Source organism: Tauraco erythrolophus, chromosome 8, assembly GCF_009769465.1.
Source record: "Tauraco erythrolophus isolate bTauEry1 chromosome 8, bTauEry1.pri, whole genome shotgun sequence".
In the NCBI taxonomy this organism is placed as follows: Eukaryota; Metazoa; Chordata; class Aves; order Musophagiformes; family Musophagidae; genus Tauraco; species Tauraco erythrolophus.
Genome location: NC_141472.1, coordinates 18,424,728 through 18,438,732, shown reverse-complemented (window position 1 = coordinate 18,438,732; position 14,005 = coordinate 18,424,728). Strand labels below are relative to the sequence as shown.

Here is a 14,005-nt window from a genome sequence, read left to right as displayed (position 1 = left end):
GCTTTTCTTTATGTTTTGCAACATGATTTAATATGTAAACTACTAGTCTGGAACTTGATCACTAAATTGAAAAATCAACTAAACAACATCAAAGGTTACTCTTCTTTCACCTTATCACTAGCTTTTAAAGTTTCAAATGAGAAAAACACTGAGAAACATGAAGGCCTGCATTACAAGAAATAACATGAAAAAATTCCTCATTTATACATACATAAATATACATCTTATGTACACACACCAAGTATCTACTCCTAATGTGCTTATTAAATGTCTGAGTTCACATTTTGCTACTCATTTTAAAGTTCCTTCACCAATCAATTATCATATTTCTTACTTTCAGTTTGACTTCCATTTCTTCAAGCTCTTGAAGTAACTCTTCGTTTTCCAGTAGAGATAAGCCTAAATTTTGCTTGTGAAAATAATCTCTGATGTTTTTGTTGTACCAAGATGTTACCTAAATAAATAATAGAAAGAATTCAATCAGTGAAAAATTTGAGAAGCAACTGTCTGTTTTTTAAAATATATACAAGATAGTTTCATTTACAAAAGAAGGCCTAATTTTCATTCCTTTCATTTTTCATTCCTAATGTTCATGCTTTTATTCAAGTGTTTGCATACGTATTATTTAAATGTTAATAAATGCAGCAAGAAAGGATAGTGGTCAAAACAAACATGTATTGGAATACATGTAACAAAATAGACAAAGATGCATTCATCAAGTATGACCAAATTATAAATTAACACAGCAAAAGAAAAATCAAGTTATAATCACACACAGAATAAATGCATACTTTATAACATGAGAAAGGTACTGCATGTTTTCCTTAGAATCACCTTAACTTAAAAATATCCCTTTAGGTACAGTAAAAGACTATAAAACAAAGTACTTTTGCAAGAATACAAAAAAAAAAAAAAAAAAAAGGACTAAATGGGCATTATAACCCAATAGAACCAATTCATCCCTGGCTTGAAAACCCAGTTAAGCTATTGAGATAATATTGTGAAATTATCTTAGTAGCTTAAAAAGAATTATTGCATCTTACTAGACTTACTTCAACAAGTATATGCAGCAAACACATGCAGTACACATGTATCTTCTAGATTGCACAGTATGACTTGCATTTATTTCTGCTTGATTCACAGTAGGTACGTCTCACTTTCTTTGTAAACAACACATGGCAAGAATTCCTAAATGAAGCTTTGCATTTTAAAACAGTAGTCAGAATGAGTTACTAGTATCAAGGAGACTTCCTCCAATCTTTGCAGTCTGGAAAATCACCACTACATTTAAATCATACATGGCATACTAAGAATTACTTTGTACTCTGGGTACTACAGATTTCAATAGCACGCTATAGATTTTTTTTTTTTATCCTGCTCATGTAGAAGCTATTTTTAATAAATTTAAACAATTCTAAAAATGAAAGAATTTTTAAAACGTATTGGAAATATTTTCAGTTACAAATAAAAAATTAGGGGCATTGTCTCAAGAGTTCAAGAGACCTAGGAAAGTAAACAAATCATTTTACTACTGAGCCTTTGTTTCTTAAGCATATCCTCCAGGTATGTACTTACTGATTGAAACATTTTTCCTGGAAGCCCATTTTCACAGAACATTTCCTATGGGTCCACCAAAACACAAACGAATGGAATGGACAATAAAAACTGTGCTAAGTAAGGGAAAGAAAAATTTCTCTATAAATTAGGACTGTTCTCTGTATCATGTATCTGCTTAGCAAAACAAACTAGTATTTCTGTCATGTTAGAAAGAGGAAAAAGTCATTCTCTAACCCTGTTATGGTAAAGTGTTCAGTCCTTGACCACTTGGCAATATTAGTTTCCATTACAGTGAGTTTAATCAGTTGGCTTCCACTGCAGCTAATATCCCTGAGCAATTTCAGTTGTGCCACCTCGGCTGTTCCCAGCAACAGCTGGGAAAATTTAACTTCTTTTTAAGAAACAAATCCACAGAACCTTACTTTCAGTGATTTTGGTGGAGGATGGTAAAAAAGAGAAGGTTAATATATCTGTTGGAAAAAGACAGTGTTTTTTCTCGATTGGTTGAAATCTGAAAATCAGTTCTGTGCTTCAAAAATTACATTTTATCATTCATTTGCAATAATTATCTGCTCTGTTTTCAATGAATAATCCATATCAGAAATTAAAGGTTTTTCAACATTTTTCTCAGGTTGCTAAACTGCTCGTTTTGCACTCATTATGGCTCAGACGATTTCTATGCTTATATATAGTCTTCAATTACTTTCCTACATTTCCCACTGTTAATTCAGGAGAAGCAAGTTTTACAACAAATAACTGGGCAGGGTGAGGGGAGCCAAACACAGCTTAGCTTAGATTGTTGTGGTGGGTTGGCCTCGACTAGCTGCCAGACACCCACACAGTCACTTTCTCACTCTTCCTCCTTTACAGAACAGGGGGAGAAAATAAAATTAAAAAGCTCATGGGTTGAGATAAAGACAGGGACATCACTTACCAGTTACTATCACAGGCGAAACATACTCAATATGTGGAAAATTAAATCACCAATTATAGATTTGGTGAGAAACAAAGACAAAAACTAAACCACCTTCCTCCTACCCAGCTCTTTCTTCAGGCTCAATTTCCCACCTTCATTCCCAACTCCTCTACCTACCCTCTTTCACCAAGTGGCACAGGGGGACAGGCAATGGGGGGGTTATGGTCAGTCCATAACAGTTCCTCTCCGTCATTTCTTTCTCCTCATGCTTTTCCCCTAGTCCAGCACAGGCCCTCCAGGGGCTGCAGTTCCCATCAGGAAACCCTGCTCCTGCATGGGCTCTCTGTGGCCACAGTTCCTTCAGCAAATATCCAACTGCTCCAGTGTGGACTCCTCCGTGAGCTGCAGTGTAAAGATCTGCTCTGACGTGGTCCTCTCCACAGGCTGCAGGCAAATGCCTGCTGTGGTGTGGTCTCTTCCGAAACTTCCACACGCTGCAGGGGAATACCTGCTCCAGCACCAGGCGCACTTTCCCCACTCCTTCTTCACTGATCTCAGCGTTCACAGCACTGCTTCTCCCTCTTTCTTCTTTCCCCTCACCCCTCACTATGTCACTGCAGTGTTTTACCCTTTCTTTTAACACGTGTTAAGAGAGGCACCACCAGCTGTGCTGCTGGACCCAGCCGTGCCCTGCAGCGGAGCCATTGCCGAGCTCCGCACGGGCAGCCCCAGCCTCTCGCCAGAGGCTGCCCACCCCCTGCGGACCTCGCTGCCAGACCCGGGCACCGGGACCTACGACAATTTTGTGGCCAGGGATATCTGTAGGAGAATTCTTTCACACACCAATTTGAAGCACATACACAAATACGTTGTCCTGGGCTCTATCAAACCTCTTGAGCAATCTGACAGTAATGTGAGACTATAGAAAGAAGGAGCAAATACAACAGAGAAGAGAAATTAAGAGGTAACATACTTTTCTTTCTAGGAATTATTCCCACTCCCTTTCTTCCTGTATGTATTAAAACACACATACTTAAACGCCATAAATCAAATCTGATCTTCCCCTAGGCAGTTTGAACTTCGTCAGCCTGCACTACGTATTTTGACATACTTACTCTGGACTGCAGGATGAGCTATTCTCAAATAATTTCTCCAATGCATTCACAGTAAGCCAACTTGTTTAAACACCAGATAGGTTTTTCATCACAATAATCACCTTATTTCAGTGGCTGATGCTTTACATACTATCTTAAATCTCAAATAATATTTTTATCATCAGTATGTGAAGGCATCATCATGACAATACAAATCTGTCTTGGTTCATATCTTGGGGACGTTTCAGTCTCATCATACTAATACTACCTAAAGCTCTACCCTAATCCTCAATGCATTTATCTTCACAATATTGCTAGTGAAGCATCCTTGTTTAATTTCATAAATAACAAGTTAGGGCAAAATGGGACCACAGATATTTATAAAGGAAAATGCAGCACTTTGGTTTAAAGTCTGTGTTTCAGTGATTTTACTATGATCAAATACATTCCTATAAAGAAGAGGAATAATAAAATTATCTTTTATGGGAAAAGAACTAAGTAACAGCATTGCATTGTTGCAGAGTAGCTACTATGTTATGGCTTACCATACCATGTTTGTATGGAAGGACTGTAAAAGACCCTGGAAATAAAAACCACAAATACCACTAAATAAGTTGTATACCAGTCAACAAAAGTATTTCAAGTTCCAATACAGCAGAACAGTCAATTTCATTTGTGATGTTTCATGCCTATGTTGACAAAAGCACAGTATTCTTTTTTTTAGCCTTTCTTTTCTTTTTTTTTGGAAACAATTTGTTTACACAATATTCCCAAATGTAGAAGTTATTTAGAATATTATCCAATAAGACTAATCATTTCAATTTTGAAGCAAACATTTGCAATTGTGAAATATTAAAACCAAGTAATCCATATAGCTACACACAGACCTTAACAAAAATACATATACTCTCAGGAAAGATTTTGCCTGACCAGCAATGGAGTGAGCTTGACAGGATTTCAGAAACTCAAAATGTTTCAAAATGTGGGGCTTTTTTTACATAGGATCAAATTCTGGGAATTCTACGAAGTTGGGCCATATATGCAAGAACAGTAAGAACAACTAAGTTATCATATCAGGAGAAACAGGACAGGATACCAGACATTTGGATATACACAAAAGGAGAAGTATTGGTCGTAATTATGGCAAAAGCACTGCTAAGTTCACTTGCATCATGTTTCCATCAGAAGTAGCTAGCAGAGAAGTAATCTTAAATTAATCTAATTACAGAGTTTTGAATAACTTAAACCCATTTAGGTCTAAATGTCTTAGCACTCATTGTAAAATACTTTTTTTTATATTTATGAAAAAGGCCTTTGCAGAACGTGCTGGAATCAAACATGATGTCAAAACTTCACAGAGGAACTTCATATAACATTTTTATGATTCAAATAGTTTTACGCATTAGATGACAATCTTCAGATTTGCCTCCAAACTGTCTGAGAGAAACTCAATATTTTCATTCTAGCTATCAGTAGCAGTTACAGCACTAAGCTGAGTAAAGCTATTGGAAAAAAGTCAGCAAAGAGCGCATCACCAGCAGATGTACTTCATGTTCAGACAATTCTCTACATATTAGCTACTGCTGTGGATTTCTCCTCATATATGTGCACTTACACATTTAGATTCGCAGATCCATGTTATCAGATGTTAAAATGAAAATCTCCATTTTTCATAAAAGAAATTTGCTTTCAAACAAAGAAACAACAGAATCTTTCCATATGCTATCATACAGAAATTATTCTAGGCAAGTAAGATCATAGAATCATACAATGGTTTGGATCAGAAGGGACCTTATAGATCATCTAGTTCCAACACTCCTGCCATGGGCAGGGACACCTTCCACTGCATCAAGTTGCTCAAAGCCTCATCCAACGTGGACTTGAACGCTTCCAGGGATGGGGCACCTACAGCTTCTCTGGCCAACCTGTTCCAGTGTTTCACCACCCTCAAAGTGAAAAATCTACTCTCTTTCAGTTTAAAGTCATTGCCCCTTGTCCTATCACTACACGCCCTTGTAAAAAGTCCCTCTCCAGCTTTCTTGTAGGCCCCCTTTAAGTACTGGAAGGCTGCTAGAAAGTCTCCCCAAAGCCTTCTCTTCTCCAGGCTGAAAAACCCCAACTCTCTCAAGTCTGTCTTCATAGGAGAGGTGCTCCAGCCCTTGGATCATCTTTATGGCCCTCCCCTGGACCTGCTCCGACAGGTCCATATCCTTCTTATGTTGGGGGCCCCAGAGCTGAACGCAGTACTGCAGGTGGGATCTCACGAGAGCAGAGGAGCAGAATCACCTCCCTCGACCTGCTGGCCACGCGCTTGCAGCCCAGATACCGTTGGCTTTCTGGGTTGCAAGCGCACATTGTGGGCTCATGTTGAGCTTCTCATCAACCAACACCCCAAGTCCTTCTCCTCAAGGCTGCTCCCAATCCATTTTCCACCCACCCTGTACTTATGCTTGGAATTGCCCATGACCCATCTGCAGGACCTTGCACTTGGCCTTGTTGAATTTCATGAGGTTCGCAGAGTCCCGCCTGTCATGGTTCCTCTGGATGGAATCCCTTCCCTCTAGTGTGTTGACCACACCACACAGCTCGGTGTTGTCAGCAAACGTGCTGAGGGTGCACTCAATGCCACTGTCCATATTGCTGACAAAGATATTAAACAGCCAAGGCTCCAATACTGACCCTTGAGGAACACAACTTGTCACTGATCTCCACTTGGACATCAAGCTGTTGTCCAAGATCATTAAACCTATCAATTTACTACGCAAAAATTATAAGTTGAGAAGTTATCCCTGCGTTTTTGGGGGTAAAAATCCAATGACAACCTTTAATTCACTGAGCTACACCACTTGATTTTTTAATGTCAATTAAGCTACCTTTAATGAAAATGAAATAAAAAAAAGGAACTGTTGCTTATACTAAGACAGTTTGTTTCCCATATATCTTTCTAGATAGCAAATGTGGGTGTACGCACCTGTCCTCTGAGTTTCACTCACCTCTTATCTCTGCCCTTGATGTGATCAAGTATCACAAATAATTTTAATTCTCACATGTGCATGATTGGATTGATGAAGAAAAATTACTTTCATAAATCTTCTTCCACAGATAATTAATTATGCACAAAATAGGCCAATCTGCCTCTGATTTTCATTAATGAAAGAGATTATGAGGAAATATGATACTGACACTTCCATAAAGGAAGGTCAGATGCTCTTCTCTAAATGTAAAATAAATATGCTTTCACATATTGAAAACACTGAAAAAGAAAGATGTTACATGTTACAATCATGATTATCAGATCATCACATTCCAATTAGAGATCAAAGGAAGGTGCTGCATTTTTAGTTCTTCAGAACTGTGATCTGGAGTCCTCAACACAAGAAGGACATGGAGTTGCTGGAGTGGGTCCAGAGGAGGACCATAAAGATGATCCAAGGGCTGGAGCACCTCTCCTATGAAGATAGGCTGAGACAGTTGGGGCTGTTCAGCCTGGAGAAGAGAAGACTCCGGGGTGATCTTATGGCAGCCTTCCAGTACTTAAAAGGGGGCCTGCAGGAAAGCTGGAGAGGGACTTTTTACAAGGGCATGTAATGATAGGACAAGGGGAAATGGCTTTAAACTGAAAGAGGGCAAATTTAGGTTAGATCTAAGGAAGAAGTTCTTCACTCTGAGGGTGGTGAGGCACTGGAACAGGTTGCCCAGAGAAGCTGTCGATGTCCCATCCCTGGAAGTGTTCAAGGCCAGGTTGGATGAGGCTTTGGGCAACCTGGTGTAGTAGAGGGTGTCCCTTCCCATGTCAGGGGGGTTGGAACTAAGTGATCTTTGAGGTCCCTTCTAACCCTAACCATTCTATGATTCTATGATCTTTACAGCTGCTTAGCTTTTCTTGTAAAAAAGCAACCCACAGATTATGCCACCTTCTGCATTACATAGTTGTGCCTAGCAAAACACAGGCAACATAAGGAGCAAAAGTCCACTCAGATCTTACACAGCAGAGCTCATTTCCAGTATTCTGTTTTCTCTGTCAATGGGAGTTCAATACGCTGTTCTTACATATGTGTCACCATTAAACATCAAGAGTTAAGTCCATGTACAGAGATTGGAATATTAGTTTTCAGATGTGCTGAGAGGCTTTGAGAGTTTAATTTCTGTCATCACTCAGAAATATATGCATAATGTGTTAGATGTCACAGAAATTTTACATAAAGTCTCTACAATTTAATTTTCCTGTGTTTCTATTTACACGTGAATGCACTATTTGTCCATGATGCACACAAATTAATTTTCCATAAATATACAAATCATACATTATACCAGGTTTGACTTCAAACACAGATACTAAGCAAGTGTATTCTGATAAGCATGATATTAAAAACTATATGTATTTTTCCTTGCATGTGTATACCAGCCCCAAACTGGACGCAGGAATGAGCTAACAGGTAGCTAAATACTGGCCACTCTCTTCATATGATCAGGAAACGTGCCAGTAGAAAACAGTTTCTATACTTACTCTCTGTAATGCAAGCACATACCTGAGAGGAAATGGAAAAATACACATTAAAAAATTCTCTGCACAATATTTTCAATCTCACCTAAATTAGGGTGAATTCTAGCTGGTTACTCCTAAATATTTATCCCTTATGTGATGAGGACAAGCAGAATTTCCTGGTATATTTTATGAAATCATGACATTTAACATCTCAGGCAATGTGCATTTTTTCTTTTTTTTAAAGGAGTGTGTTTGGCTCCAAAAAAGACAGCACATATTTATCCCTTACTCTTCAACAGAAGGTATTTCTGAAATGTTCCAACTTGAAATGTTCCTCCATGTTTGTATACTATGGAATAACACTGGCATGATCAGGTAATTGTAGTAACATCTAATATTTTTTAATGTAGAGAAAGGATCATTTTTCTAGATGAAATAGGACATATTTCCAATATAGTGAGTTAGACAAATACTGAAAGTTCAGATGTAGTTGTAAATTTATTAGAATACATTATATTGAGACAACATTTCTTTTTAAGGATCTTTCTTTTATGGTATAGCTATGTGGTAATACTGAAAAAAAATAAAAAACAGTAAAAAACAGCAGCAATAATATGTATCTCTAAGCAAGCACTAGATGATTTCTAATGATTTGCACAGAAACTGATACAGCCTCCTGTACAGTAGTTCTTGATTTCAGTATTTTTTCAGCTATTATAACTTCATGGGGAAATTACAACACTTGCATATGACTATACTGGTGGGTTTTTTTTCCTCTTCTATCTAATCATTAAGTAATTCTTGCTCTGTTTCTGGCAGCTACTGATATTGAGTGCTCCAGATATAAGGCTGTCAGCTTGCTTGTGTACCTCAACAACTTTGTTGTCTCTATGCAAAATTACAAAGAGCTGTGCTTGTTGAATAAGGCGCTTCTCATCTTAAACAACCTCAGAGGCAAAGTTAGTGCCTACAGAAGATGCTACCGCTAACAGTTTCTAATGTTTTCCTCTGATACAGGGGGAAACTGTTTTGGAGGCAAAGAAGGAAACTTACAAAGGTATCACAATCAGGACTGTGCTTTCAGAGGTCCATACAAAATTTTAATCTATTTACAAAACACTGAAAATAGCAACTGTAGTCTTAGAGTTTGGCAGTTAAATTTACATAGGCTCCTCCTTCTCAGCATACTTAGTATCCAAAGAGGTAGAGAAGGACTCTCCCCATATCTTTTTTTCTGACAAGTTGGTGAAGTTATGTGGTGCTTCTCAAGAAAATCAGGTAAGAGAGACTTACATTGCAAAAGTTTCTCTGATAATGGGAAGCGCAAAGAGAGAAAAGCTGTCTGATCTGAATGCTGAGAGATGAGGAATGAAAAGAGCAGTAGGACTGGAACAAGGAAGAGAAAGAGTAAGACTTAAACGTACCTAAGCTCTGAAAGGAAGGCATAAAAACAAGTTATATTTGAGAAATTCAGTAAGTGATGGGAGCTAAGCTTGCGGAAAGAGGAGAAACAGGTTGCAGGTGTGGAAAAGCTACAATCACTACAGTACCCTAAAGAATTTTGATTTGACATCAAGAACAAAATACTCCTCTGCTTTCAGACACACCAAGTGGCTAACTATGCTATATCTTCTCTTTAACTAACTAGTCCAGAAACAGCCTGCTGCAGTTCTAACTGCTATTACCAGTCACTGTTTTCGCTGATGTGGCTATAGAGGTTTTTTTGTGCTGAGAATTTGAAGGGAATCTACTTGGTTTGAAGCATCACATTTGATAACTTACAGGAGGGATCCACATAATGGAAAAAGTGCTTTTGAAGACATTAAAATTGTATTAAAATAAATAATGAGGATGTTCTAGCTGCAAAGTCAAATATCCAAAAGTTAGGATCTCATCAAACAGAAGTGGCCCAGGAATATGGCCTAATAAATATATTTAAGCTCCTTTTCTATAATAGTCTCTACTGTAAAACAGTTGCTAGTTTGTGGTTTTGGGTTGTTTTTTGTTTTTTACTGTCCCTTCCCTTAATATTCCCTCAGTATTACCTGGTTCTCTTGTTGATGCCACAAACAAATTTGCAGAACTTGCTCCAGTCCTTGGCGCTGATGTTTAAGAAATCTGTCCAGTTGCCGTCTCCTGTCTTGCAGCATTTCAAGGAGGTTGTCAATTTTCAAGCAGCTGCTGTGGGCTCCCTGAATCAGCTCCGGATTTGCATTTGGCCCCTCACACTTGAATTCTTCTATGAATTCAGTTAGCTCTTGGCTTTTGTTTAAAAGCGCAAGTGACTTTTCCAAAAGCTCTGTAAGAATAGAATTTCATAGGAAAAAAAACCAATGTGATTTGTAATTCTAGTAACGTATTTCAGATATTATTCAAGTATTTTTAAAACAACCGATTTGCATACATAAGTGTAACATTTTCATACATTACATGAACAGTTTATAGATGCTTACTTTAGAGGTTATATATCCTAAGATATTTCAGTTTGGACAGCTGTTATATAAACCTGCAAAGGTATAATGGTGTATACACATAAATATATGTACCTAGAGCAGTACATATAATACAATATATATACACATATAATCATGTACTGAGAGCCATTGAGATAAAACTGAGAAGTCACATTGATTTTTCTCAAAACTGCGTTCTTTTTGATGATTTCCCAATCCTCAGGTAAGCTGAAGTGGAGTTTCCTACCCTGCTTTCCATGTGGGTCAGTAGCCTCTGTAGTTTTTCATTAATGATACAAGTGAAGTTTAGGTCTTTATGTCACTCACATAGGTTGAAAGAAAAATTTCTCCTGTCTGGGGGCTGTCATAACCTTATGACTATGTCAGTCATGGATATCAGGAACTCTTACCTTCTTTCCTTAACCTCTACCTAGATGTATTTAGGTAGAAGTTAAGGTTAAAATTCAGCAGACGTTAAAGTGCGCTTTAACAATATGTGCCTGTCTTTGTTCCAGCTCCTTAAAGCCACATAGTACAAAATCTATTGAAATGACAACTATCAGTATGTATAGGTCTTTCAAATGAAACAGGAAAATTTTTAGGTACAGAATGAAGAAGAAGGGGAGCCAAGCCACAATAAGAGGCAAAGTAGGCATGATGAAAAGTATAAGAAAGGAATGCTTCCAAGGCGCTGCTAGTGAAGCAACCAACAACAGACAGTAAACAGCTGAAACATTCATCTTCCCAGCTGAGTACATGCACTGGTAACTCAAGGCAAAGCATCCTGAATCTCCATCTTTCATATGGAGCACCTACAGAAGATGCAGAAGTGCACCACCAAGGGCTAACAAGAGAGTTTAGTTCCCATCAGCTCACTGCAACAAGCCCGTCCATTTTACTTCTTGCCTTCCAGAAAGGTGGTATTAATCATAAACGTTCCATTTCAGTCCATCTAAAACTGAATACATATAGAAATAGATAAATGAGGATAAGTCACGTTTTCACCTTTTTATTCTGATTTGAAACGCATTTGTTTCAAAACTTTTTTTAGTGATAAACACTTGTGATAAACTACTCATCACATACTGATAGAGCCAATATCTTGTAAAGGTCATATTTTCAGTCACCTTACTTTGGAATGGATAGATAGTATCCTTCTTGTTGAAAGCAATACAAACACTAGTTCTTATCAAATAGCTCAATATTAGTTTTCCAAATTTGATGTGGTTAAGATAGATTCAGAAGTAAATCGGTTGCAAGTACTTTTCTCCATCTGAGGAAGGCTTATTCCCATTCAAAGTAGTCTTTCTCTGGCAAACCACTTCATCTGATTCTTACTGTTCGGGCCCTCCTTTTGGCAATAAATTACTGTCAGATACTTCAGGTATATACAGTGAGCACTTTTCTCCCATGAAGATCGAATTCGAAGCCCCAAAACCCTTAGGAGTTACCTGAGTTCAATTCTCTATTTGGTCTCCTGAGAAGAATACCTGGCTTTCAAGGTAGCTAAAAATATTTAAGCTGTTACTCTACTAGTGAATAATAAAGTATAATTGATATTCTGCCAGTTGTTGGTAATCTTATAGCAAAATTTGTAAAATTACAAAGATGGAGTCGAGTCTTACAAAAAATACAGAACCATATGGAATTGCAAAGGTGTCTGAAGAAGCCACACAATGAGATTGGTTTTGAGAAAATTTTTTCTTCCCTTCACGCTCACATGAAAATTTGAACGAACAAAAAGAAGTCATATGGAAGAATTTTCATAGTCAAACATTTGTGCAGGAAAGTTATGGTAGAAGAGGAGAAATCATCTTTTTTCCCCCCAAGAGTCTTACAGTTCTAGCTGCAGAACCTCTTGGAATAGATCAGGCAACTCAATGGGGAAGTGAAACACAGCCCTGCTCCTCAAAGACAGAAAGAAAATGCAGGGAACCACTGTAGGCAAACAGATTCTGAAGCCGGCTAGTTTCCACCTCTCTCTCACAGCTCCCACTTCACCACTTCTGCTTCAAACCTTCTCCCTAGGGAAAGGAAAGCAGAGGGTATACTTCTCCCTTGCCCACTCTCAAGAAACTGTAGGACTTTGCAGAGGGTTGTTACTTGAGTTGATTAGAAATTTTCTAATGGAAAGTTTTCCATAAGAAAATTCCAATTCATTGGTAGCTATGATAACTTTGATTATTTTCCCATGGAACAGAAGGATGATTTTAGAACTTATTTGCCAATCAGCACTAAAAGTCAGCTTGGTTTCTCAGCAGCTCATCTTACCCGGAGTGCCTTGAAATGAGAATACAAGCTTACGACTAGCTGGTCTGCAACAATGAAGATGGAACCATGAGAGAGCCAAAACCCAGCAGTTTCATATCTTTAAGGAGGCCTGATAAAGAGTTATTTCACCATTATATTTTTCCAAATAGAACATTTTCATAATTGTTCTAAGATTTTAATTTCTTTTTCTTAAATACACACGTGAAGAGTAAAATCATCCTTCAAGGAGTCAGCGCACAATCACACACCATCAGGAGAGGAATACTGTTTGTACCTTTTGTATGATGCTCTTGTTGAAGGAGGAGTCCTCTCAAAGAATCAATATTGTCAAACTCTTGGGCATTTTTCAGGAAATCTTCAACTTGGTCGATTTTAACAGCAAACTGCATTAAGAAAACAAAGAGTGTGAAGAAACATGGTATAATTTTCTTTTGCAGAACTCCGTCATAATCACTGATAATAGGGAAAGTTTTATGACAATAAAACAAAGATTTTCATATCACAGGCTGTCATTTAAAGAAAAGCCTTTCCATAACAAGTTTCAACAACCCCTATTTAAATTGATGATGCATTTCTTCCTCCCCTCTATATATAATGGGTGTGATCTGTGCTGTGCTCCAGCTGCTGCATTTTATTTTAATGATATAAGCCTGTTGCAGGGACAATTCAGCTAGCCCCTTAAGTACTTAGTCTGCATTAGGTCAATCTTTGGTAGTACAGAATTTATCATAGTGATACTTATGTCAAGTCTGTATTAATTTCTTTGTATAATACACATCACCAGGACAATAATTAGTAGGTAGTTGTCATGGTTTGATGTGGAGGGGGGGGTGGTTCTGGTGGCAGGAGAGGGATTTTGCTCCCTGCGACCTCCCCGGTTTTGGATCCGGGTTAGGCTTAGTTCTGGCCACCGGATCAGACTGCCATCCCCCTCGGGGTTGAGCCAATAGGGCGCCTCTGCGAATTGCCCTATTTAAGTCAGGACAAGGGAACCGGAAAAGGTGCTTCGCCCAGGATCGAGCAGAGAAGGGAGGAGGGCACTGCCCCCGCTCCCTGGCTCCCGGCTGGGCAGCTGCCTGCGTCGGGCCGGCGCCGCCCACGGAGAATGGCGGCGGCGGAGCCAGCTGGGGAACTCGGGGGCACCCCACTCCCGGGGTGCCCACTGGGCTGAGTTCACCTGGAGAGGACTGAGATCTGAGAGAAACAGCTGCATCGACAGCAGGTCAGT

The 14,005-nt window shown here is 38.6% G+C and overlaps 1 protein-coding gene across 1 annotated transcript in view; it reads right to left on the bottom strand.

The window, feature by feature from the left end:
• CCDC141 (coiled-coil domain containing 141) overlaps positions 1-14,005 on the bottom strand; it is a 106,094-nt gene that overhangs the window by 65,789 nt on the left and 26,300 nt on the right. Inside the window, exons 5-7 of the mRNA XM_086615889.1 lie at positions 13,052-13,160; positions 10,099-10,352; positions 335-454 (exon numbers count right to left, since the gene is read on the bottom strand). Coding sequence (XP_086472015.1) covers positions 335-454; positions 10,099-10,352; positions 13,052-13,160 — 483 coding nt within the window. The remainder of the gene's footprint in view (positions 1-334; positions 455-10,098; positions 10,353-13,051; positions 13,161-14,005) is intronic.